Source organism: Sturnus vulgaris, chromosome 1, assembly GCF_052056855.1.
Source record: "Sturnus vulgaris isolate bStuVul1 chromosome 1, bStuVul1.hap1, whole genome shotgun sequence".
Classification (NCBI taxonomy): Eukaryota; Metazoa; Chordata; class Aves; order Passeriformes; family Sturnidae; genus Sturnus; species Sturnus vulgaris.
The window spans coordinates 128,609,123-128,636,677 of NC_142243.1; the positions used below are offsets into that span (position 1 = coordinate 128,609,123).

General features: G+C 37.3%; 1 protein-coding gene across 4 annotated transcripts; it reads right to left on the reverse strand.

Moving 5' to 3' along the window:
- Window positions 1-285: 285 nt before the first annotated feature.
- Window positions 286-27,131, reverse strand: SNX16 (sorting nexin 16). Of its 4 annotated transcripts, none has more exons than XM_088176764.1 (8): window positions 27,063-27,131; window positions 21,997-22,462; window positions 17,983-18,069; window positions 14,035-14,183; window positions 9,455-9,524; window positions 5,161-5,297; window positions 2,058-2,174; window positions 286-1,799 (listed from the first exon to the last, which is right to left on the reverse strand). In XM_088176764.1, the coding sequence occupies exons 2-8, from the start codon at window positions 22,366-22,368 to the stop codon at window positions 1,694-1,696; spliced, it is 1,038 nt and encodes a 345-aa protein (XP_088032890.1). In that variant the 5' UTR covers window positions 22,369-22,462; window positions 27,063-27,131; the 3' UTR covers window positions 286-1,693. The 4 variants fall into 4 exon arrangements, with proteins under 4 accessions (XP_088032890.1, XP_014726219.1, XP_014726218.1 ...); XM_014870733.2 differs by lacking the exon at window positions 27,063-27,131 and adding an exon at window positions 23,499-26,109; XM_014870732.2 differs by lacking the exon at window positions 27,063-27,131 and having other exon boundaries at window positions 21,997-23,454.
- Window positions 27,132-27,555: the final 424 nt, after the last annotated feature.

Sequence of the window (27,555 nt, forward strand, 5' to 3'; positions counted from 1 at the left end):
TCACTCAACATCTATGAGGATTTATGTAGGATATTGTTAAAAAAAAAAAATCAGTTCCTTTTTTACTTTCACCTTCAACAAAAGTACAGTAAGGTTTCTGGTGTCACAGCAGTCTCATTCATTTTCATGCAGACAATTTTTGGTACAAACAGGACTCAGACCAAGGCTGAGTAAGTGCAGGAAATCTCCGAAGTAAGAAATGTCTCATTCTAGCATATTTTATCCTTCGACTAGACAACGAATGAAATGTTTGTTTTTTTTCTACAATGCAAAAAAGAAGACAGGTGTTTTGTCCATAGTTTTATTTCATCAGGAAGGTTTATACAGTTCTGCATAAAGGTCATTGTATGCATAGCCTGAAGTACAAAGCTCCCTTTGAAAACTCCAGCACAAAGACACTGCATATTGACAACATTAAACAACGATGTGGGTGGTATAGGGCAAAAAAAAAAAAATCAAAACAAAACATCATTCTTCCTATTGGAAAAGCATAATAAAACAAGGCACTTTCAGTAAATAAGTGAAGAACAGAAAAATGCTGTATCAAAGATTCCACAGAACTGACCCAGAGCACTGTAACAAAATTCTGCAGTAATGAACAAGTAAAATACAAAAAGGCACTACATAACCCTCTCCCTGCAACTCCCATTTCTCAACCAATTAGCCAACTGAACTTGGCACAATGGAGTCTTAATTATAAAGTGCATCTCCTGTCTTAATACATTTTGAAAAATAGGCTATACAACATAGGTACCAACATCCCCATGTGTACAATATATTGAAACAAAAATACACTGCAACTAGATTCAATCTAGTTATGAACTGTGCAGGAAAAAATATGGCTTCTTTACAAGTCTTTCAATAACCTCCATATAATCTGGAATATTTTTAAACAAACATGAATGCATTAGCAAGGTGGTAAGAGGTAGTGTTCTGAGTAAAAGGCAAACTTACAGATTTTGTTGTTACATGGGTATATAACAAAGAGATCCCAGATTTTCAAAGCAGCATTACTGAACAAAAAGTATTACAGCATGCTATCTTGGGATGAAAATACACAGTGTTTTGGGGGTCTCAGATCAGTTCTTTCAGCAAAAATGACCATCTTACAATGTCCAACTATGATCCCATTTTGTAACTACTTTTCTCTTGGTACTGAAAAGTTTTCCTATTGCATTGCATAAAATTTCCAGAGAAACTTTCTTCAACTTTAGAATTTAAAACCAACACATTCTCCATTCCTAAACACAACCGAGTCCATTTTTACTTCCGCAAGCATTATTTTATGGCTATAAGAAAACATAAATAGCAAACAGATGAACACATCAAATGTGTCACAACAGTAGCAATATATGACATATGAGTTAGATGTGTTCCATGATTTAATGTGAAACTTTTGTCATTCTGCTAAGAAAGTCAGCCAAATTGTGTATGTACACTATCTAAACTTTAGCTGATTTTAGCCCTTATTAGACGTCAATATATTAAATATATAAAGGCTAGGTAAAAACTGAAATCAAAGCAGCACTGGGTATATTTCTTACATTAATAATTTGTAAGGATTTATGTAAACATTCAGTATGTGCATTCTTGCTCTTTGCTGTAAATTCTTCACAGCTCCTCTATGATCCTACCCACAGATACACCCTTAACATGAATCTTTCCCAGGTAACAGCTGCTGCTAGCAGCTCGCTTATTCTTCATCCGCGGTACATGCTACTTCAGCAACTTCAATTTCTGGGACGGAATTTCCAGCCAAAGAGCCACTCCAGCACGGTTCATGGTTCTCTTTGTCTGAGCTGCAAAGACAGATCAATAAGTGGAAACTGGTATGATTTTCTATAGCCATTTTATGGAGACAATCCACAAAACATGGACAAAGCTTTTTAACATCGCTTATTCCAGATCTAAAATTATCTGTCCTATGGGCTTTTATGCAGCAAAGAGGTGCAGTAAAATACTGAATTTCTCAGATGTGCAGAATTAATGCAAGACTAAACATTTCAAAAAACGTACTTTAAGAATAACTAAAATACAAGTAAAATAATAGTATTTACCAGCTGTCCTCACCCAGGGTACCCTGGTCTGCTTCTACTGCAGAAGACTCCACCTCACCACTGCACTCACTTTCTTCTCCTGACATTTGACGAGTCATTTTTCCTAAAGATAAATCCCTACAACAGATAAGAACAGAGTACCACCAATCCATACAGCAAACATTTGTCACTGAAGAACTGTTTGTTTCATTTTACCCTGTGCAGTTTCTGCAAAAAGATTGAAAGTAACCTTTCAACCTCGCTCCTGCATGCCCTATTTCTTTTATTTGTACAGAGATGGCAGGGCTTGCACTGGATAGCTATTTAAGCAGTTTATTTGCTCCAGCTGCTTATTCCTAAACTCAATTCAGTCCTCTAAATCCCTCACCAACAAGACCATTAGAGGGATGGAGCACCGTTCCTATGAGGAAAGGCTCAGAGAATTGGGTTTGTTCAACCTGGAAAAGAGAAGGCTTTGAGGTGATCTAATTGCAGCCTTCCAGTACCTAAAGGGAACCTAAAAGAAAGATGCAAAGAGACTTTTACAAGAGCCTGTAGTGACAGCACTGTTCCCCTAAGGTAGAATGGCTTCAAAGCTGAAAGAGGGTAGATTTAGATTGGATATTAGGGAAAAAAAATCTTAATTGTGACGGTGCTGAGGCACTGGAACAGGTTGTCCAGAGAAGTTGTGGATGCCCCTGGCAAGGCCAGGCTGGATGGAGCTCTGAGCAGTCTGGTCTAGTGGAAGGTGTCCTTGGTCATGGCAGGGGGTTTGGAATTAGCTTGTCTTTCAGGTCCCTTCCAACCCAGGCCATTTTATCATTCTCTGGTTGCATGACAATTTAGTAGCTTCACAAAATTCAAGTCCCAGAGGAGTGTGTATGACTTAAGGTAAGAAAATACATTCAGACTAAGCCACACACATCTTGTCTAAATGGCAGAAGGATTATAATCAAAATATAGTCAGAAGCAAGACAGAATGATGACAAAAAGATTACAAGAGAAACAACAGTTTCTCAAGTTTCTCACTGTAACTTTTACAAAACCACACACTGTTTCAAAGCAACACATTTTTCCATTAGTGATAAAGACTTTTTTTCTTAATAGCAACAAAAGATAATGGTCCAGCTAGCTTGGCTACAAACGGGAATATGGTCATGCAGATTGACCAAAGAAATCCTTTTTTCCAAACCATTTCTCTATGTGGAAACCATACATCAATTTAGCATTGAAAGCTATGACTTGAATTGGAAACAAAAGCTTGTGATCCATTTTGTGTTTAAAGTGATATTACTATATTTCTTTCCCTTTTAAAATTGGTTTAACTATTGTTATTACTTTATTTTAATGCATGTATTTTTTGTAAAGCCTGAGCAGCATTCTATAACATGACTACCAGCCTGTGTTTGAGCCAAATCCAGCAATGTAGTAATAATAATAATAATAATAATAATAATAATAATAATAATAATAATAATAATAAATATTAATATTAATAATAACAACAATAATAACAATAACAATAATAATAATAATAGTAATAATAATAGCCCTGCAAGTCTCAGGACTTATCCAGCTGTCCCCTTTTGCCTCACATCCATTTTAGGTACCTAGCCATTAGAACATGAAGGTGTAAGATACTTAATTCTTGTTGGGCCATCAAAAAAAAATTCTGTTTCAACAAGACCAAAGACAGACACGTTTCTTTTGTGTTCATTTCCCATCAGACAAGCTGAAGTTCTTAAACAAGATCACAAGTTTATTTGGTGTTTTTTACAGCTAAAAGTCACAGAAGTTATTTTTCATAAAATAAAAATAAGACTTCAGACTTATATGTCTGGGAAACTAGCAGTGTGTTTGAGTATTTAAAAAAACATTATGTATCTTCAGGGAAAACAGTAAAATATCAAGTCCCTTTTTGCTATTAACACCTTTTTATTTTCAGTCACACAGAATTTCCTATCCTGATGTTTTAGCCAAATGCAATTTATTTAACTTTTCCTGACTATTTCACTATTAAAGCCAGCAGCATGTCACAAATTTCTCATCAAACAGGGGAAGTATCTTTCAAATGTAATTACTTGCCTTCAGGAGTAAACAGCAAACTGAATATGGTATTCTGATCAGAATTTTCAGTCACAATAATTCCATTTAAAGCCTTTTCCAAAGGTAGTTAACTAGAGTATTTTAAGGTGTGATTTGTTAGTCAACTTGGATATGCTGAATTCAGCAATCCATTCAGTATTAAAATAAAATTAGTATTAAATTTTCTTTTTTTAAATTTCTTCACTGACAAACACAGAGGGGATATTTTTTCATCTGATCTCATGTTAGGAAGAGATTCTTTACTGTGAAGGTGGGAGGCACTGGAACAGGTTGCCCAGAGAAGTGAATGCTCCATCCCTGGAGTGCTCAAGGCCAGGTTGGATGGGGCCTTGAGCTACCTGGTCTAGCAGAAACTGCATGATCTTTAAGGTTCCTAAATAATTCTAGGATGTTCTAATGGGACCATAAGAATTCACTCTTCTGCTGAGGAAACTCTGTGATACTGACTCAGCAGCTCTAATACTGGATAGCACAACATCAATTCCTCAGCTCCTGCTACAGAATTTAGCAGACAGGTACCATTTTCCCTTGGGTTTAAATGGACAATCTCCCATGCTATGTAAATGGCACCTGCAGCATCTCATTCCAAGCAATTCAAAATGAAGTTAAACAAATTATTACAGATACACAACTGCTGGATCACTATGCTCTGTCAAAGCTTTGCGTAGAGACAGAACTTTATAACTCAAAGCAATTTTCTCACTCATTTCTAGCAGGGCATTTCACATTTTCAACATTTCAAAAGCAGAACAGAATCTTGCTCTATCTTTACAGGACTTAAAGGATTAGGAAACAAGAGAGTTACTGTAGAGGGAAAAGATAGGACAAGTTTCTCAGTCATTTGTACTTAGCAGCTTTTAGTCAGCATATGAGAAACAGCTTACTGAAAATATTGCTTTGTATGTGGTTACACAGGGAAAATGGTTTCCAAGATACAGCTAAAGCTGGTGGTTGTGACAAGACAGAGAAAATGCTTTCATGGAGATAACCTCCTAAAACCCTTAAAATTTCTACATACCTAATTCTTCTTTCAACAGCATCAATATGAAGTTGCTTTTCAGTTAATAGTTTCTTCAGTGATTCAACCTCCCTTTGTTTTTCAAGCAATTCTTTTTGTAGGCGATAATTTGTTTCCTCCAGAGTTTCACAGAAAGCCTAAAAGACAAATTTAAGAGCATCTTCAGTGGACTGCCTTTATTAATATTTCTCTTAGAAATATCAGCCTGTAACAGTGTTATGGCTGCTTGTCTTCAGATTGATCACTGTAAAAAGCTATGTAAATTTTAAACAAAATTCTTATCTTAGTAATGCTGCTTTGCTTTGAATGATGAATTTATTATGCTAAACTGCAATGCAAATACTTTAATCACATCATTTGTTTGTCTCACAAGAGACACTAGAAGAGATTTCGTACCTTTTTGCCTTTATGGAACATAAACTGAACTCCCTGCTCCCTTTTCTCCTCATAAATTTGTTTCCACATGACATGAAAGTCAGTTTCAAAGTATCTATACATTCCTACAATGCAAGGAATACTTGGATTAAGTACGTATTTCCTCTTTACCCAGGATAAAGACAAAGCTGAACAGTTCTGTACTAAACACAATTATGAAATCATGACAATCAGAAGTACAAAAATATTTTGAAGAAGTTTAATGGGATGCTGTGAACACTAACTACTCAGCCATGACAAATATGCTGCGCTGCTCTGCTGAGCATGACATGTATGTATCACACTCCCCGATGGACCTGTCAGTGAGCAATCCAAAACCTCACGTGAAGAGCCCCTGTCTAAAGCAACGTCCACTGAATGCAGGAAGTGACAGAAGCGCTGGCACAGAGCCTCCTCATCTATTACTGGAAAGCACAAGTCTTCCAACAGTAATGTGCAATTATGATTTAATAATTTACACGTTCTCTATAAATAACAGCCCCACGTGGGAGGATTTTTTGGCTTAATATTACCTGCAACTAACCACTAATTCAGAGTCCACTGAATACAAACATTTTATATGAGCTCAGTAGAACAATGCTGTTAAGACACTGTTTCTCCTAAAGTTTTAAAGCACACTACAAACATCAAGAATATACTATCCATTGCTTTAACTGAAGCAGACTCATGATTTTTAAAATGCTAAGTTTTCCTGTAATTATACAATACAAACAAATGAGGAGTTTTCAATTCAATAACACTATTTTTTCCATGGAATTTTAATTTATTTTATTGACTCAGATAGCAAATTTATCTTTGTTGACAGGCACGTGAAGACCAGTCATGAGTTAAGCCATAGCTTTATTCATGTCTGCTAGAGCCAAGAGCACATGTCATGCAACTCATTCTTGACACAGCATTTGTAGTGATTGCTTTAGCTATCACTCTAGTTAAGCAGTGATCCCATTTCAGTCAAGACAATTAAGTAAATTTTTCTGCTCTTTGTAAAAATATTCAAATTCCTGATACTCTAATAACTGAAAATTTGACATTATTTCCTTAAGAATATAATTAAGTTTATTATTTCAACCTTTAGATGTATGCTCATGGAAATTTCCCTATATACAAAAAAATAGATAAAAATATTGCACAAGTGTTGAAAACTGTTTAATTGTTCTGCATGAGAACTGAATAAAGCCTTTTGAAAAAACTCATCTTTAACTGCAGTCTGAGTATGAGCTGCCCAAGCAAACACAGGCACTGTTTGCAACTGAGTAAGAAAACATCAATATATTCTGAAGGATGCTGTAAGAGCAGAAAAATGAACCAAAGCTGAGAAAGGGAACGAGTCTAACGAGCTATCTTATTCTTCAGACAGCTGGACACCTGGAGTCTGGAACAGTTTTGATATCCAGGTTGGACTAATTTTCCCTGTAATTCTGAAAGGACAATTAAGAGACAGCTTTGCTTCAGATCATGAAATAGAAACGGCTGGGAAAAGATCTGTGGAAACAACTACCAAGGACATGACCAAAAAAAAAAAAAAAAGAAAAAAAGAAACAAAGAAAAAAAAAGATTTAGTGAATATTTTGCCTACTTTTTTGTGATTAAATTTCTAGGCCTAATTAGCTTCTAATGGAGCAGGTACCTGTATCTCTTCCCCAGAAAACATAAATGTGTTTTGGCAAGTCCTTGGAATAACAGAATAGACATAAACCAAAGAGAAGATATCCATATTTTCCATTATAAGGAAAACAGAAGATTTTTTTCCTGCAATGCTTTGGATGGTAACAGAAAGGCAAAACAGAAGTAAGTTTTGATATATCTTTAAAAATGTACTCCACGAATAAGTACACGAACCTTGGTGCTTTTCTTGTATACGGCAGTTCAGGGAAAGAAAAAAGAGCAACAAACAGTAAGGGATGGATACAGATGCTTTTAGTATGCAGTTTAGGCTCCTAACAATCAGAAGCAAGACAAAAAACACGACCACAACCATGGATTTCAGGTTGAGAAGACTCTGAATCTCTTCAGAAACCTGCTTGGAAGAAAGAATCCATGAGAAAATAGCTTGGAGCAAAGGGCAGTCCAGGAGAGCTAGCTGATATTTAGGGATCACCACCTGCAGCTCAACAAGTAGAAAGTCAAGCAAAGGTTGCTTGAGGCTGTGTGGATAAGCAAGGATCTCCTGAGCTCAGACATAAAAGGCAATTCTACTAGGGGTGAAAGCATGGAGAGATGACACAGGAGGAATGCAAGGCTGCTGTCTAATCTTACAGGAATAGGATTATGAAAGTGATGGACAACCTGGAGCTGAATCTGGCAAGGCATGTGAAAAGAAACAAAAAAAGGATTCTACAAGTACATCATCACCAAAGGAAGATGGGAAACCATGGACTTGTGTTGACTGGAAAGACCAGCCTTAAATAATTCCTTCTCTGCAACCAGAAGAAAGGTCTTCAGTGGGGGATGATCAGATCAGGGAGCACTTAAACAAATTGAACATACTAATGTCCACGGGACCTGAGAGGTTGCACCTTTTTACTGTGCTGGTGCTCAGCCACTGGAACAGGCTGGACAGAGAGGCTGTGAAGTCTCCTCTGAAGGACATTAAAAACCTGACTGGACATGGTCTTGGGCAACCTGCAGTAGCTGACCTTACTTGAGCCAGGAGGGTTGGAATAGGTGATCTCAAGAATTCCCTTCCAACCTCACACCTATAAATAAGATGTGGTAGCTCTTGGAGAATTTTATGTCAGCTACCTCAACAAGTTCACAGAAATGGGTAATAGCTAAAACTACAACAGCACAGCTATTTTAATGGCTTGATTAAATTCCAGTGGAAGAATAACACAGATTTCACCACAGCATGCATGACTGAAATTTCAATCTAGAAGGCACTTTAATTTTTTAAATCATCTGAATGAATAATTACAGCAATTTAAAAAAATGTCATCAACTTAAACGTCAGTGATAAAAAGGGATTGTACAGAAATCAAATGTGAGCTTGTGACACAAGAAACATACCATATCATTCATATGCACATAGTAATGTAACAAGAGCCAAGGCACTCCTACATACATGCAAAACAAATGGGCAAATATAAACTTAGTTGAATGAGCATCATTTAAAATTCATAATTTCTGCAAGACTAACAATGTATGTACCATTCTAAAACACAGTTATTCTATAACACAGGAAATCTAAGATGATCTGCTCTAGACAACCTTGATACAGCTCTGCATGTCAGTAAAACTTACTTCTAATACAACAGGCTGCAGAACACAATATTATTTGTTTAGTGTGCTCATATACATGTTGAAAGGCTGCTGGTTTACAACACTACTTGACACTACTTAGTTTTCTGCAAGAACACTTACTAATCATTTAACTGCATTCATTACAGATGAGAAGACATCCCTTCCCATGACAAAGGTGTTGGAAGTAGGTGATCTTTAAGATTTCTTCCAATACATTCCATGATTCTGTGATTTTATAGCAAGAAACATTTCCCCACAAGACCTGAAGTCTAAGGTGTAAGCATTGTAACAATGTGCTGAATGTAAACTTACAAAATCTTTCTTCATATTCAGTAGGTGCCTTATATAAGCAGTTGCTTTACAAAACAAACTTCCTCCACGGCTCATAAAAGGCAAAAAAGAAGAAATATTTTGGGGCAAGGATGAAGTAGAGCAGTCAAACATCATCAGCGTGCACCAATTATCAGACCACACCCATTCTAGAAACACATCCTTCTGTGATTTTTTGTGAAAGAACAGAAACAGAAGTGTTTCATTCCATATCATTGCACAGATCTTACAATATTCTAACAACACCTGCCTTTTGCATTCTGTTTCTATTCTACTACTTAGCACTTACCCTGCTCTCTTCTAGGCTGTCAAAAGGACCTGGAGGATCATCCAGACAAAGAAATTCTCTCACTGCAAGGCTTTACCAAATAAAAAAAGAGTTAATTACTTGAAGTATAAAACCAGCAACAACACTTAAAAATTACCACAAAATGGAAGTATTTGTTAAAGTGGCACAAAAATTTACATCCTCAAATTTACTCCTAAGTATTCAAAACAATTAATAAATAAATAGTTAACAAACTATTAAGTCTCAGTTGTATGTGTTGGCCAGGGACAGTATTTGGAATGTAACTTAAGATGAGTAAGCAATTTTAGAACATAATTTTTCATGATTTTTCAAATTTTTCACACAGTTTTTAGCTACATGACAACTAGCAAGTTTATCACTTTCATATTGAAGAGTTTTGAAAAATTCTTTAGGAGAAAAATAAGTATTATATGGTGGATGAAAAGTATGCTGTTAAAATCCATATGCGGATCCCTTCAGGTAGTATCAGGGGATTTAAGCATAAGTACTGAAACATGTTCACCAGCTTCCATTTTGCTAAGATCATAAACCATTGACATATACACATTATATAGCTTTTATATATACAGTATATATTTTTATATAAATAATAAGTTATAAAATAATAGCAGACAATGTGCCATGGATCTACTACATAGCCATCTCTGAACATACGTTTCAAACTAATGCATTCCATTTGGATTTGTGTAACAGTTGCCATCCCTCTCTGTGTGCTGTTTTGCAAAGGTCAGAAAAAGGAAGTAGGTGTAACCCTGTGGTTTACTACAGAGTATTTCAAGCATCTATCTCATTCTACCTTCCAAATTTAGATTACTTTTCACAGAACTACTAATTATCTCCAAACATGTCCCTTCAGCCACCTTTTCAAGACTTTCCTGCTCAGTTGTATTCATTCTTCTTCAAATAACCTCAAATCAAAACACCATATTCACAGTTAATTAGTAATTCACAATTAAGTAATTAAGCAATTTAGGATCAATGCTGTGCTGGCACTTACTACTGTAAATCTTTAAATCATATCCTACTGCAATGAGTGCACAAAAATGAAAAATGTGAATCCAAACTTAATTTCCTGTCTCTTCTTCCCACCTGAGTCCACCATGGAAAGGTGAGGGCAAAAGGCAGTAATCTTCTGTTTTCCACTCATTCTCTGCATCTAAGGTTTTCACAAAGTACAAACACAAGAAAGGAAACTTTCACCCAGCTACCATCCTAACTGACCAGCTTCAGATGTGGCAAGCAAAATGAGGAGAAATTTCTTCAAACACTAATCATTCATTATCCTATCACTTTTAGTTTTAAAAGACTACAGAACATTTATCTAAAATACAGTGAACATTTACTTTGTTGTTTATTTACCTAAAATAGGTACCTGATGGCATGAACATTTATTCACAGCCTAGCTTTGCTCTGAGAGTTTGCTCTGACCCTGCTCTCCATGTGTTACACCTCTTCCTTTCATTTCATGAATAGAGTATTCTGCCTGTAAAGTACCACAGGGATCTTTTCTGTTCTGACACAGAGCTGGCTGATATCCCTCTCCAGGGAGCAGTGCCAGCATTAGGGAGGGCAGCAATGGGCAATGCAGCACATGAGATCCCTGACTCCAAGCTGACCGAGTTCCTCCCTGCCAAGCTTCTTATACAGGGTGGAGACAAGACAGCTCTGTCATCTATATAAAGCCAGATGATGCTTCTGTTTAGCAGGTTAAACTTCTTTCTGCCACTTCACGAGTTCTATGAAATTTTCCTGAACACAATTTAACTCTGTTGATGGATTTCAATTTGATCTTTTACTGACTCTTCAATACGACATAAAACATGAGAAAACTATAAAACACAAACTTTAAATTTAGCCACCTGCATATATTATCCCCCATTTAATCTTTAAAATATTTTGTGAATCTATTTATTAAAAAATGGGTATACCAAATGAGGTCTCCTATCCCTGAAGGGCAAATTTCCCACTGTCAATACAGTACATGAAGTATAGAGAGAAATAACAGACTTCTCAACAAGGACAAAAGGCTGTTTTGGTTTATGTCTGACCCAAGCAGTTTGACTTATTTGCAAAACTGACAAAGTAAATGGTGAGCTTTAAAGGAGAAAACAGGGTGAAAGGCTCACCACTGCTCATGTGAGGTACAAATACTAATTCCCATTAACAGTAAATTTATTCTGTGGTAAGTGGGTAAATATATTGGATGGATCAAATCTCCCTCATTCTAATCTCTTCTTGAGGAATTCAGACCCTCCATAGATCCAAACATTAGAACCGTATCAAGAGGTTGCAAAGTTTATTAAAAAAATTTGCCTTCATGCAGAGCCCTACATGGACAAAAGTTATACAAACCACATTTCAGTTAATCATCTCTTCATTAGCCAAAATACAAACTCACTCCATAAACATTTTAATTCCTTTTTGTATCTTTGATAACCAATGCAGTTTAAACGTTACAGTTTGGAGTTTTTTTGCCTTAAACTATGACAAACACTATTTTGTCCAATATGGTCCATCACTAAGATACAAACAAGCCAGCTAAAATGCTGAATTAGCTGCAACAATATGAAACATAAAGACTTCAGATGTATTTAAGCAAGTCCATTCACCAGTGTGTCTCCAGCAGCATAAGAAAAGCTACGTTTAGGGATTATTAGAGATTGATTCCTTTTCTTTTTGGCACACTTATTATTGTGTAATTTAATTATTAGGAAGCTTTTAAACTTCTCAGCTGCATACCTCACCCATATAATCATATTTAATAGCCAATGACACAGAAACTTGTAAGTTGAGCCCCATTTCTTTTTGAAAGCATTTAAGCTTTGTCTCCGACATCTCACAACAGAGCTTTGCCACTCAGCATGACACACTCCAGGATGACTATGAATCATCAAAATATTAACATTCTTTATTCACCTTCCCTCACCTCCCCCTTTGATGATTTTACACGCCCTTTTTGTCTCACCTAAGACAACAGACTAAACAGAAATCTTCTTGCAGGGAAGTTTTTCTGCAGCTTCATCTGTTCTTGTTTGCTTTCTCTGTACCTCTTACAGACATCTCCTTTGAAATGGAATGCTGTGTTTTACCACTGAACTATATGGAAGTACAATTCAGATTCCCAGAGCAATAACTTCTTTTTCCCCTTTTAAGTTCCTCTAATGATTTTAGTGAAACTTTTTGACTATTGCTGAGTACTGAACTGATTCAGAAAACCAGTGGAATCAATACCAATAGTTATTTTCCACATTGCAAAAACCAGCTGAGTTCATAAATCTGTATGAGTGTACTTATTGTCATTTTCTACTTCAAGACATGAAAACTGATGTTAGTCACTCTGTACCTCAGGATCCTTCTACAACAATTTGTGATCTCATTGTTCATTCATTCTCCACATAATTTCAAGATGTTCAGAACAGCTGTGTCCACAACTGTAATCTAACATCCCATTGGTACTACTACTCCTAAATTCCCATCAATCCTTTTCCCCTTGTCTTTTACCATTTTATTTGAGCCCTGTCACAACTACTTGTTTGTCTCCACAGGAAGCATTACATCATTTTTATTTACCTGCTTACAACTTTGGGGTTTTTTACAGCAGTCAAATGTCTCATAAAAACATGTCAAATGTAGTAACAGCCCTTCTACTAAAAAGTAAAGTATGAGCATTATACGGTCTCATGGTCCCACACTACAGCTTGATAATTTTAAAATTTTTCTCCTTTAAAAGTCTTGAGGGAATTAGGTTTGCTTAAGAACATTTCTTACTCTTTGTTTTGAATGACTTTTCAGATGATGACAGGTTTTCAGACTCATTCCTCAAATAATCTCTAGTATAACAACCTGAACTTTTATTTCTGTGCTGGCAAAGGTTTTAAAACTAACTACTTTGCCTCTAGCAAGTTGCTTACTTAAATTCTCTTCTCGTTCGTAATAAAATTACTTTACATTTCATTTGTCAGAATTACATTCTATTAATTTTCCTGCTTTGGAAGAATCTCCCACTTTGTACAAAAAAAGATACTGCTGAAAGAAATCTTTGCACTTTGCTGCTTAAACACATTATGTTTTTTAAACTATTAAAACTTTCTTGATTTGTGTTTTACATTTACTTATGTACTGAAATCTGTAAAGGTACTACTATTACTTTCATGTCAATTAAAATTCTGTAGCTTAATACATATTTTAAGAACTAATTGCAAATTAGTGTAGGTAGTCTCCATTATGAAAGCCTAACACACCTGGTATATATTAAAAATATTATCAATTCTGCATTAAACACAGAAAAGTAATGCTTTAGGAATAAACATGAGAATATTCTAACATTTAAAATAGTACAGCTTTTATTTATCTCAGTGGAATTCAAAATACCGCAATTCCACTTTTTTATGCTAAGATGGGACTAATTAAAAAGGACATTGAATAATTCACATAATGACTAAATGCACAACTCGAATGTTACTGAAATCCCTCAGCACTACCCAAAGATACACTGCTTTATAAGAGGAGTATGGACAGAAAACAAGCCACAAATGCACAAGCAAAGGTTCATCACATACCAGTTAGCAATATCTTTATGAGCTACTAGGTTCTGGAGGAATGCCTGCAGCCCCAGCTGTCGATCTTCCAAGAAGTCAGGATTGTAATTGTCCTTGAACCAGCGCTTTGGTGGAAGGGCTAACCGAAAGCCTGGAAACATATCTTTTAGCTGAAATTGAAATTAAAATTGAAAAAAATTAAAAATTCGAGAAAAATACTCATTTTGCCACAGGCACTGACTGTACAGCTCTTCTTGCTCAGATTTATGAGCTATTTCTGATTTCTGCTAAGTTCAAGCACAAGATAAATCTCAACCATAAGTACAATCCAAATTACAACTTAAATTGCGGACACAGTCCTGTCACTTGCTGTGCTGCCTTATGCAATAGAGTGCTTTGTATTTTTCCTCAAATCTAACACATAAAAATAGGAATGAAAACCTTTGCTTTGTTATTTAATGTCTGAGTCTGCTATTTAAAGCCTTTGAGTCTGTAAACATAAGAAAACTGTAAAAAAAGTATCAGATGAATAGTAATTTCATTGGTATTTCTTCTAAAATACTCAGGGATATTAATACTATATATACATCTGTATAGAATAAAACCCCATTATAGATCTACAACTCTGCAACTTGTCTTTCTTGGGGGGCTAGAAGAATAAATTACAACACATGAATGAAATATTTCTTGTAAAGAGTAGTTCTTTGTACACCCAGAATAATAAAATTTCAATATGCAAGTATGGCTCAAACCCTAGTAACATGCAAAATTGTATTTCTGAGTGACTTAAACAGCAACAGCATATAGTTGACATTGGAAATACCCAGATTTTTTCTTTGAATTCAGAAATAAAATATACAAGTGAATGAAAGCATAAAATTATACAACAATGAACCTCTCCAAGAGTACCAATTATTTTCCTAATATGCATTATAATAAAAAAGAACTTTAACACTGATAAAAAAAATTTCAAAGTTATGCTTGACAAAGAAAAAATGGGAGAGGATCTACAACCAACATGAAAAAGCAAATAGGTTTTATGAAGTCTGATATCTCAGCTGCCACAACAATTTCATCTTTTTTTCTGAATACAGGATCTAGCCAACTTCTGTCACAGCTGTTCTGCATACACAGATTATATTAATATGAATGTTGCAGCGACAGAAAATTCTAATGGGCAGCTCTTTCACCAGATTAAGTTTTAGACAAGTTACAACAGATACTGCATTTCAAATAGAATCTTGTAAGAGAACAGATTGGGGAAGATTAGGAATGGGCCTGTGGCCAAGCCTCATCCCTAATGGGGTGCAGCTGTATAGGACAGGTGAACAGAAGTGTAAAGCAGAACCATGGAATGCTGATGTGTATTGTCCCATCACAAAAGAGTAAAAGGGCACGCAGGTGTTATGCATATGAGAGAAAAGGTTTAAAGAGCTGGGAGGAGAGAGGCCCTGTGAGAGGAAGGGGGGGTCAGTGTTGTATGGTGCGGCTGCAACAGAGGAAAAGGCAGTCAGTGTTAATAAACTGCTGATGCTTGCTACCATATTTGGCATCACCGTTTGAGCCCACTGTCAATTGGGAAAAATGTATTAAAGTTTTTAGATAAGGAACTGATGCTTGTGTCAGTTGGGAGACCAACTTAATTAATTTGATTAGTGTCCTGTGTAAGGAGCAAGTTACAACAGAATCTCGCTACACATTTTAAAGGAAGAACCACATTAATGGATCACCTTTGCTTATGCAAGTATTGTTTCAGCAAGAGGTGCTTTTTAAGCATCACAAGTACTGTTTATTTAAACAGCTCATGATAAATACTAGTTCCTTATTTACAGAATCGTTTATTGTCAAAGCCTTGATCTTTATTTCTGAATTTAAGAATTTGAGTATGTTTTCCTCTTTCATCTTGCTATTAGACTTTTCAAGTTTATCTTTGGTCCCCCAAAGTTCCTTCATCTCTTACAAAGTTATCATTAATACCATATATATATATATATAAAATAATGTATCTGAATAGAACAGGACTCATAAAATATAACAAAATGGGTTCCTATTAGCTAGTACACAAGATCGCAGATAACCATTGGGAAAGCTTTTCAACCACACAGATTTCTGCTTCATGGTACTTTTATTTGTCCAGTCACGTGGATCACGTAATTTAATTCTAAGGCGAGAGTACACCTACCCACAGATTATTCCTTTTGTGGATGGAGAGTGTAAGAGTCAGCTGCTGTCAGTGCACTAATTTTCAACAGCACAGTCCCGGGGCATTCTTTCTTGATCACTCCTCAGACACAGCAGGAATACCTGTGGGTCAGACAACTTACTCTGGCCATGATTGCTTGCTCGGATCCAGTACCTTTCCTGCTCCTTCCCACATCACCATGTGACACATTACACATGTCACATGAGTCACAGTCTTGGAGAAAAATGGTAAACTTCTTGGTTCTTAAAACTGGCTATTTCATTTGGTGTTTTTAAACTATTATGTTACTATGATGTAATTCTCTAATATTAATGGTGATATGTTTAGGCTCCTAGAGCTGACATTTCTGTATTATAAAAAATAGAATGCCTTACAAACCAAAGAGTAAATGGTTTAGATGTATACTGAAAGATGAAAAAGCTTCAGACAATGACAAAAATTTTTAAAAATAGAGATTTCTCCTTTAAACAAATACTAACACCTAGAAATAATGGTAAAAGCCAAGTATTTTTCCCAAACATTTGATGGCAAAGACTAAGGACTTCATATGTAAAATTTAAATATTTATTCTAATAGATATTTCAGCATTTTAAGTTTTCAAACCACTGACAAGCACACTAAAAGTCAACAGAAGTAAGCCAATTCTTGACCTATACCTGACATAGCTGATCAAAATGCCAAGTCTGTATGACTTGACTTCCAAAATCTGACTTGAAACACCAAGATCATTGTCTCAAAAGAAATTAGGCTTTTGCCAATATCAAGACATTCCTTAATTTAAGACAGACTGTATTTAAGACAGGAACTTCTTCAGAAAGAAATCTCTAAACTAAGTCACATTTCAGAATTTAGTTTTATATTCCAGTGGTGCTTCAAATGCAGCTTAGAAGATATTCAAAAAGGTCAAATCAAGAACCGAGAGAAATTTATAAGTTCATGCCCATTTTCAGAACTTCAGCTGAATTTAGCTTAGTTGATCAGGCACATAAATCCAAAGTGATAACCGATACAAAAAAATCCCTTACTATGGGTAAAAAAAGTGTGTTAGAAGGTTCATGTTGAAACATGAAAGAACATGCTAGCAGAAAGTGTGTTGAACTGGCAATGAAAGATTAATCTTAGGAGTGAACAGTGGACCAAAAAAAGTGCAATTGTTTCCCTACTTTTGATAGCCAAACACTATTTACCAATCATAAAAACCTGTGCTTTTCAGACCAGCATTCCTCCTTTCAAGTATTCTAAAAATATTAAGTTGTTGACTCAGAATTCCTATTTATCTGGTGTTTCCTCCATCTTTAAAGATCTGATATACTATTTCACTATTAACTTTGAAGAGACTGAAAACAACCTACAAAGAACATATTTGTGCTCATGAAATTTCAGTTTTATGAGAAACAAAAGAAGAGTTTGTTACACAGAAAAGAACTAAATAACTACTGGATCCTTCCTGCAAGAGAATACAAGCCCCTAGTTCTATTTCCATGCAGGGGAAAAATATTCAAGAGTTAATTCCTTTATCATATAAACTAGGAATAAAGTTTGAAGCACACTAACAGCATCAGATGAAGTTGTTACATATTCTTTGCATCAGTGGAAGCTGTTACATGTATCTTTGAAAAAACGAGGAATCATATTTTTCCAGTCATTAATACAGTATGTGTTTTATCTGCATTAAAATCAGAAAAAAATAGAAGATGTGACAAAAATATAAGACATGAAAGAAGTGAAGTAAGATAGCTGGGAATTTACCAGATTATAATTCCCACCTTGTCATTAAGCCTGGAGAAATCTGTGTACCGTCTGAAAACCACCCAGCTTTCCTCTGGACTTCTTTTCACCAGTATTTTGTATACCTGCGTGGAAAGATGGATAGATCAGAAAAAGGTGCAAAACTTCACACTGCATTGTCTGGAAGGCTGAAATTATCCTCTATTTCTTAATGAAACAAAACTTGTGGATAAAAAAAAGAAATGCAAATAACAATTATCAGTACAAAGAGTTTAAATTACTTTCAGAATTTAAGGAAGGAGTGCCTCTACTTCCTAAATACATATAACTATTTCTATCTGTAAGAAAGAATGTATTGTCCAGCAGAACAAAAGGCTCAGCTATCAAAATAGTAAGGGAAGTGTGTTTTAGTGATCCACTTTAACGATTGCTAAATTATATTTTTTATTCATTGATCCTGGAGGCCTCTCTGCACTGTATAACTGAAGTAATGGATACTTTGAATCAGATTTAGCAAGACAACAGCACAGCAGTACCATACTCCTACTTAAAAGCAAATGGATAAATAAACAAAACAATGTTGATAATAATTATAATAATACTACTATTACTTTAGGAGTATCAATATTCTAATGAACATTAAATTGATCTGAACACAATGAATCTAATAACACAGCTTCAACTAGAAGACATTAAACAGTGTCTAATGTCACAACCTTACTCTCTCCAATGCAAGGAATGACAGGTTCTGCAACTGTACTGTTATTTTTCCCAGTCTGTGTGTAAAAAATATAATACAAGAAAGAAAAGGATATTTTTAGAATCCTAACGATAAACAATCCCTTATTTAACCAAATTCTGTTTAAAACATTTTCTAATCAGTTACACAGTAAAATATTTTCCACTACTTCATGCTGTCACAGCAGGTTGTTTTAGGTGCTAAGTGTATTTTTCTTTTTGCAGACCCAACATGTGATAACCCCAGTGCTAGCCAACTTCTGAGACTGACTGAGACTGTTTCTAGCAATTTTGTATTCCATAATACATTAAGTTCCAGATAGTTAAAGAAACTACCGATAACTGTGGTACAAATCAAAAGCAATTTTTCAGCAAGTACTCCTCTTATCTATGTTTTAAACACAATTTCACTTTCAAGATGCATCATTTGTGCAAGTCATGGATTGTGACAGAGGAAATAGCTATTATGTTTTAAAATTCAAGCTGCAGGACATGCTTACAAAACCAGCATTAACATACAATTTTTCTGCCTTGCATTTTATGTATAAATGCTTATCCAAACATTTTATTACTTTGCTGTCACACTAAAAGTAGAAGCAGTTTTATTTTCATAAATAAAATTAAGAAATAAATGGGAAATTGTGAAGACTTTGCCAGTACACAGAAAAACACAGAACAAGAAACTTTGGATTATGCATGTGAATTTACTTGCTAATCAGTATTCTATTCTTGTATTCTACTCTAAGTTCTGCAAAAGCATTGGTTAAACATGTATACGAGAAAGAAATTGAATCATTTTCAAGTGAACATTAGATAACCAAAATAAAAGTTCACTAATTACAGTGAACTTAACTGTAACAGGCAGTACAATCATCTTGTGATTACTGGCCTTAAAATTATGGACAACCTGAAACAAACATGTGGTTTTCCTGCCACAGTTCTTCAAAAAAAAGGTGGTTGGGTGTTTTGGCTTTTCTTTAAGGCTTGCAATTAATGAATAAGAACTAGAATATTACAAAAACTCAGTTTCTTCATACAAGATCTTAGGCAAAAATCACAAATTAATTCAATACATTCATTTTATTCCACTCAATCATGAATTGCTTAATTGCTTTATTCTATACATAAAAAATAATCAGTGAAAATACACTTATATGCGGTAATGTTCTCTGGCTGATCCAGCATCACATTATCATTTCTACATGGCTTTAAAAAAAAACCCAAAAAACCACCAAAACCAAAAACTGCCAATTGAACATTCCAGGACTGCAGTTAAGACTAAATGTTCATGAGAAGATATTTTTCAGCCTAGGTTTTCTCTCCCATAAGCTTCAACTACATACTCATGCACTAACACCTAACCGCTGAAGTTTGTACATTATTCAGCTTAATCAGATTCTTATTTTTCGAAACTATGAGATGCTACCAACAATAAAATAAAATAATTCAGCAACTGAGTCTTGGTAAGTGATTTTACTTTGATTCCCCATCTTCCATCTCACTGATTTAGCACTGCAAAAGCAACCCAAATTCCTAGGACTAATTACTTGCTGGCTTTAATGCACAACAGCAAACTGCATGTAGAACATGCAACTGAAGACAAAGTTAATTGTGTGGTTTCAGAAACCAACACAGCAATAGAAGTGAAATTGGGAAGAACAAAAATGCATCCAAGCATTTTACAATGGAAGAATGTTTCACTTGTACTGTGACCTGGCCTTCCACATACAAGAAGGAGACAAAGTTGACATTGTTAATACAGTAGAACACCTTACAGGCACACTGCAATATGTCTTGGCAATGTCCTCAAAAAAGACAGAGAAGCACTTTCAAAGAAGGGCAACAAGCTGGTGAAAGGTCTAGAGTGCAAGTCATGTGAGGAGTGGCTGAGGGAGCTGGGGATATTTATCCTAGGGAAAAAGAGGCTCAGGAGAGACCTTATGGCTCCCTACAACCACCTGAAAGGAGGCTGTTAGCCAGGTGGGGATTTGTCTATTCTCCCAGGAAACCAGGAAATGGTCTCAAGCTGCACCAGGGGAGGTTCAGGTTGGACAACAGAAAGGATTCCTTCATGGAAAGGGTGGTTAAACATTGCACTGAGCTGCCCTGGGAGGTGGTGGAGTCGCCAACCCTGGAGGTGCTCAAGAAACGACTGAATGTGGCACTTTGTGCCATAATTCGGCTGTCAAGGTGGTGATCAAAGGCTGGACTCAATCTTAGAGGTCTTTTCCAACTGAAATGATTCTATGGCATCTTCAGACTAATCCTTGTACATGTAACAATACCAACTGTTGTTTTAGTTTTGAAGGTTATTATTCAAAACTTTTTTTAATCTACCTCTTAAAAAATTAGCTCTTCTCTTATGCTAACGTGCATGAAGATGTTAGAAACTGAAAATCTCAGGAAAAGACAGGCTATCATCCTCAAATGATTAAAAAGCATCATTATTTAACTTTTTGCGAAAAGATCTTGATTTCATTAGTATTTTAACTGTCATAAAGATTCTGCACTTCTCTAATCTAAGACAGGCAGAAAAAAGTTTGTCTGCTATTTCCTTCTCCTTACCTATTTCTGATTAATGTCATTCATCTTAAGTAATATAATTAATAATCAGTAACAGCTTCCATCAGTCCCACAAGCACTGCTGTATTATCCCAAAGAAATATTTCAACCACACCCACAAAAACAAATGTAAAGGTATATTGATATATTTATGGCATGCAAAAAAAATGAACTGCCAGCTACAGTGCACTTTGAGAAAAATCAATACAAACCAGTTAGGCTGCTGTTCTGGCACAAGATATGGCATAAGTGACTTCCCATTCTGTTTGCAGAACAGATTTCCCCCTACCAGAAACTGAGCTGGGCAAGAAGTCGAAACCTACATGTTTGCAATTCAACCGAAATACTTTAAGTTACTAATAACTGCAAAGGACTAACATCAAGGTTTCTCATCATTCATGTCAAATAGAAGACTACATTTTATTCAAGAAGTTTAACTACAGAGAACTTATACAAGTTCAATTTCACAAGGAATTGTAACTGTAAGGAATTCCTGACTTTTCCAGCAGAAATTGATATATGAAACAGAATTAATTCCTTCTATTCCACAAACACAATTACAGGAAAGACTGCTTTTTAGTCCCAGTTTTCCCACCTGTATAACAGGAATGGCTTTTTCCTGTCAGGAAGTACTTTGAACCTAAATCGGTAACATCCCTGAACTGCAGGATTAATTCCTGAAAGGCAATGCAAAGCACATTCAATTGTTATCTTGTCATTACAGGATCAACTCTACTATGCCCAAAACTTACAGTGAATTTTGCCCTTTCTTCCATCACCTCATAGCCCAGAATAGTAGGTGTGGATGGTCGATCTTCCCAGCTCCTGGAATCTTCATTCTGCTCTATTTCTTCTACAGGCTGAGTACAGTACTCTATAGATGTATCCAGACCTGTAAATTTAGTCCTAACAAGTGGACTGCTACATGCAGATGATGTGGAACCAATCTGGTCAGTCACGCTCATCTTTTTAAAATTATCAACTGCAGAGTCCTCCAGCTGTCCTTTTGAGGAGCTTGAACTCGTTGAGATGCTCCCAAAGGAAGAACTTCTTTGGTTTCTGTTTGTAAAGCTGGATGATGAACTTCCAATAGGAATAGGAACAGGAACATACGGTGTTGCCATCCTTCATGAAAAAAAAGCCCTCAGTTTTTGGTCCAGGAATTTAAGCTTCATTGGCTGTACAAACCATGTTTCCTCTTGTTTTCAGGAACAGTACCTACAATTAAGGACAGAAAGTATTGCTGTCATTTCTAAGTCAAAGTAACACTAAGAGCTTTGAAAAAAAAAAGTCTGTATTAGCTGTGAAATGGTACATGGCAGTATTGATGGTAAAACATTTTCACCAAGAATTTGGCTTAATACAAAATGGTGCTTTTAGGCTGTAACTCAACCATTTAACAGACAGCTTTACAAGAGCTCTGTCTTGCACAGCTATTAAAATTAAAATGGCAAAGAGGTAAAGCAAGATTACGAAAGAGAAAAATCCTTTTGTCCTTTAACACTTCAGCATTATTTGGTTTTATCCAAAGAGTCAGCAATTTTTTGGCATGTAATGAGTAGTTTCAGTGACTTTTTCAACCAAACAGTACAAAAGGTTTTCTCAGAATTGGTTCTATAAGACATCCACTGCAGACTATGCAAGCCAAACACACAGGCAACAATATACATGACATGAACCAAAAGACATGACAGTAAACAACTTAGGTGAAAACATATTTGCATATTACACATTCACTGAAGCATAATGGATCTGTTTTCAATGCAAAATATTTTTTCAAAACAACTCTGTTGTATATAATGTTGCAAACATTTGTCACAATGTTAAATGGGCACATTTTCTACAGTCTGAATTGGAGCAATTAAGTTTTACAAGCATGCACATCAAAAGCAGGGCTGTTACAGCAGGTAGTTTTTCATTCCAAAAGATTACAATGAAAAAAAAAAAGTAGTGCACAGAAAAAAGAGAAATGAACTATTTAGTATTTTTTTCTTCAACAAAACCATTTCAAACAAGTCTTTTGTGGGCATGTGTACACGTTTCTGGAAAAAAAGCAAAACAAAATTAAGACAGCAGTATCAAACTGCCAAAAAAGCACCATCTCATTTTAACAAAGTACCCAAAGCAAAGCTCTTATAAGATGCAAATTAAATGCCACCTCTTTCGATTAACAGGATTTGAGCCATGATCCATTTCAGGAATAAACCAATCAACCAGGAGGCTGCAGGAAGCTGTGAAATAGGAAACCACCAACCTGATTCACATCAGACAATCAATCATTTACTGCAGCAAAACCAAATGAGATTTCTAATTGTGAGTGTTGATACTTGCACTGCGTCAGTGTGTGAAATGATGCTTCCCCTCTCTTGCTCTAATTTAATCCTAGAGCACAGGAATAAAGAAATAAATTTTACATGAACCAGCACGAGGAAGACTGAAAAATTCTCTTGAATAATAAATTCCTTGAGTGAAGGAAAAAACAAACTTAGTCATCTTTTCAGCTACATCAGGAAGTCTTCATACACTCTCTGTCAGAAAGTTCAGTTAACTTGACCAGGAGAACAATTTCAAACTGGCAGTAATTTCTTGGAAGCATCTCTGCTTCACTGTGGAATGAGGCTGGACACCCAGCAGCATCTGAGGGAGCTGAAATACCAGCATCATAAACCCCTGCTGACTCACTCAGCTGGTCAGGGATGGGATTTGAAGTATCTAGCAGCTTCTCTTGCAGCACAGTCAGACTGTGTGAGTGAAGCCACATGCCAGATATCTGACCTGCTTCAGCCTCACTTGGCATGAGAGAAGCAAGTCACACCTGTCTCCAAGACAAGATGTTCTCCTGGGGCAACACCAGATCAAAATTCCCTTTTTTCACCCATATTTCAGTAAGAAAATCTATTTTCTGCCTTGAACAATAAGTTCTATAATAATTTTTCTTTAATGCAAGGCATGAAGCATTATCCAATAAATTTTCTCTAGCAATATTCTCTGAACAAATAAACACCTAAATGAAACACTAAAAAAGAAAACTCCTTTTTCACTTGCCACTTCAGTGACTCTTCCATGTTACCAGCATGAGGAATTGAGAGAATGCCTTTAAACAATGCCCCACCCAGCTAGGTTCTTGGGAGGTGTAGGATTATATTCCTGTAAAAGGAAGAACCTGAGTCCAGACTGCAAAAAATCAAACCATCTATATATAAAAAGTGATTATCCTCTGTTGCGTGACTGTGAACCTGGAGTGGAAAATAAACCCATATCTCAGGGACTATTTGTTGAAGCTAACCTAGGAGTTTGTAGAATTTTAAGATGCAAAAAAAGCTTGTGCTTTTCATTACTTTATGAAAAGAACCAAGCCTAAAACCCCACAATAACATTTTCACCAGTGAAAATACTTGTGAACAGTCTTTCCTAGAAGAACTTCTTCCTTTGAAGTGAAATGCCAGTCAAGAACTTACTATTTTGAGCTTGTTTACTTAATCTACATTGCTCTTAACTGCACACGAATTTCTGAGCAGCTGCACCAATTTGGCAAGCAAGTGAGCTCAACACAGACCACCCTGAGGATAAAGCCCTGGGTGTTGAGAGGCCAACACCTGCACTGTATGTACTTCAGCAGCTTTCACTTCAGACCAGCTCTAATTCGGTACCACTGCCTGGATACTTATGAGCAGCTGGACTATACTAAACCTGCTCCCAGGGTACATTTTCTCGTTTAGTTTCTTTTGTACTCTGCAAGGCCACCCCAAATTGTGAGTCAAAGACTATTAAACGTGATGATGACACTGTTTTCTTCTGACGGACATTCCTGACTCAATCTGACACAGTAAATATGACCACAGACAAATAAAAGCAGCTGATACTACCTGTGTCACACACAGATTCCTCTAACTTTGAAGAGTAACAGCAAAGTAGTCCCTGAGTTAACAGAAATGTGAGGTCAAGTGAGCAAATGGCACATGGCTTCACTTAACTTGACTATTTCTTTTTTAATTGAAAGAAATATACAAAAATATTATATTACCAGACTGACAAACACATATATATTCCTAAATACATATGTAATCCATCTTCAACTGCAGAATTATCACAATTTCCTAGTATGTAAAATATTTTTATGCTTTGAATTATAACAGGGTTCAAAAATCACATCAATCTGCACTTTATGAAGGCTACTGAATATTAGAAAAAAATTCAATGCTCGAGCAAGGGTCACAGCCCTAGGAATCCAGCCTTTTCTATGAATACAGTTTACTGCCAATTCATGCAATAAAAGGAACTGAGAACAATTTCGTTTAAAAAAAATCCTTTTAGACAAACTATATTGCTCCCTACTTACCTCGGTGCAGTAAGGAGGGTTTGTATGCCCAGTTTGCTCCTACCCCAGCTGCACAGAACCAGAAGAATCATTGCATAACTTTAAGAGCTCATGACACCTATGAGATACGCCAAAGATGCACTTTCTTGTATAGCTATTTACTTGACTTTCTGCGAGAAATTTGCTTCCTGTTCGGAACCTGTATTTTGTTTAGTTTGATTCCCAGCTGTGAGTTAAGAACGAAAAGAGAAGGAAGCGAACATTTGCTGGAAGCGCTGAACTGCAAGATCTGAAACAGGATAGGACAGTCCCGGGAATCCGGCTGTCACATGCTACAAGAGCAGCATGACACCAACTTATCCTGTGTTTACAGCAGCCACCTCCCTTTCTGCGGGTGAAGCAAATAGGCTGTAATAAAACCACTTAAAAAGGGTTTGCCTGCAGCTTGCAGCTATCGCAGTTCCAAACCTTTTTAAGCTAATGGCTTGTATATTCAGTGAGAAACACGTAAGCCACACGATTCAAGGATAATAGATTAGAAACAAAACAATCCGTACTTAACAGTTGTAATTGGATTTAGAAGACTTTTAGCTATTCAATACTATTTGTGATCTGGTTACATATACTGTGCCTCTGCTTGGACAACGCAGACAAGCTGATCTCTGTCGTTTAGGGTTAAAGTGCTACTGAGCAATGTCAGCTGAAGAACAAGTAAAATATATAAAGAAACAACTTCCAGAATTAGCTTTCATGATTTTTTAAATAATCATTTTGTGCCGAGTTCAGCCAAGTTACCTAACAAAATTTTTTACTTGCTTATGAACTCAAAAAGGGGGGGGGGGGGGGGAGGGCTATTTATACCACCACACACACACACACAGGAGTAATTCCTGCCCCAAAGAGTCTCTCATGGAACTAGAAACAACTGCAGGTACCTTGTTTCCAAGACTCGCGCATCAAGGAGCGCTACTTCTGACTACGACCTGACGGTTCCGAAACCAAGGAGAACCAAACCAGCCCGGCCGGCACCGCTGGGGCAGCGCCCGGCCCGGCCCCGCCGCCGAGGGGCCGCGCTCGGGGAGCGCCGCCGCCGCTTTACGTAACTCCAGGGGAGGCCCCGAGCCCGGGACACCGGCGGAGCCCGGGGAACCCTCCCGGTCCCTCCGCACGGCTGCGGGAACCGGCCGAGGAAACACCTGGAGGCGCGGCGAGGCCCCGCCCCGGGGAGCGGGGGATTCCGTACCCGCCGTCCCGCCCGAGCGGGACCAGATCCCCCGGTGCCACCGCCCGCGGCCGCTTCCCCACAGGTGCGCGGGAGCTACGACAGCTGCGCGGAGGCGGTGGGGGCCGCCCTCGTCCGGCGCGGGACGGGCAGCGGCGAGGCTCCACTCCCCGGCCTTCACTGCGCAGGCTGCACGCTGCCTCGCTCTCTCCCTGTCTGTCCCCCCGGTTCCCGGTGCTGCCGCCGCCGGTGTCGGCCAGCACAGCGGCCCCGCTCACCTGCTCCCGCCGCGCGCGCCCCGCTCCGCCGCGCCACCGCCGGGCCCGCCCCGCACGGGGGGGCGGAGCAGGGGGCGGGGCCTGCCGAGAGCGGCGGGAGGGGCGGTGCCACGCAGAGACTACAAAGACCGGCGTGCCCCGCCCGCTAAGGCGAGCTTTGCTTTCCGGTGCGTGGGGCGTGGTGCATTTTGGGGCTTGTAGTTCCGCGGTGTAGTTCCGCGGAGTGGGGTTGTCTCCTGAGGGTGACTGTGCCTCGGCACGGAAAGGGAAGGCGGGGGAGGGTTGGTATCTCCTTATTCCTGATTCCTGGGCACAGGAAAGCCCCCGGCCTCTGCCCAGTGCGGGTTCCTAATGTGGTTTCACCTAGCCCTGCCATAAAGCCCCGTTGTACCACGACTTGCCTGCGCAGGGCAACACAACGGGAGTGGTTGTGGATCGCCGTGCGAAATTCCACAGATCAAAGTAATCTGGGAATTTCCTGGATGATGCGGGG

What these genes read in the sequence shown, in the direction of transcription:
- SNX16 (XM_088176764.1), bottom strand. Translation starts at nt 22,368, where the DNA reads ATGGCAACACCGTATGTTCCTGTTCCTATTCCTATTGGAAGTTCATCA. An exon ending in AAGAAAGGGCAAAATTCACT is followed by an intron (nt 18,070 to 21,996) that starts GTAAGTTTTGGG and finishes CTTTCCACGCAG; the next exon opens with GTATACAAAATACTGGTGAA. An exon ending in ACCCTGGGTGAGGACAGCTG is followed by an intron (nt 1,800 to 2,057) that starts GTAAATACTATT and finishes CTGTCTTTGCAG; the next exon opens with CTCAGACAAAGAGAACCATG.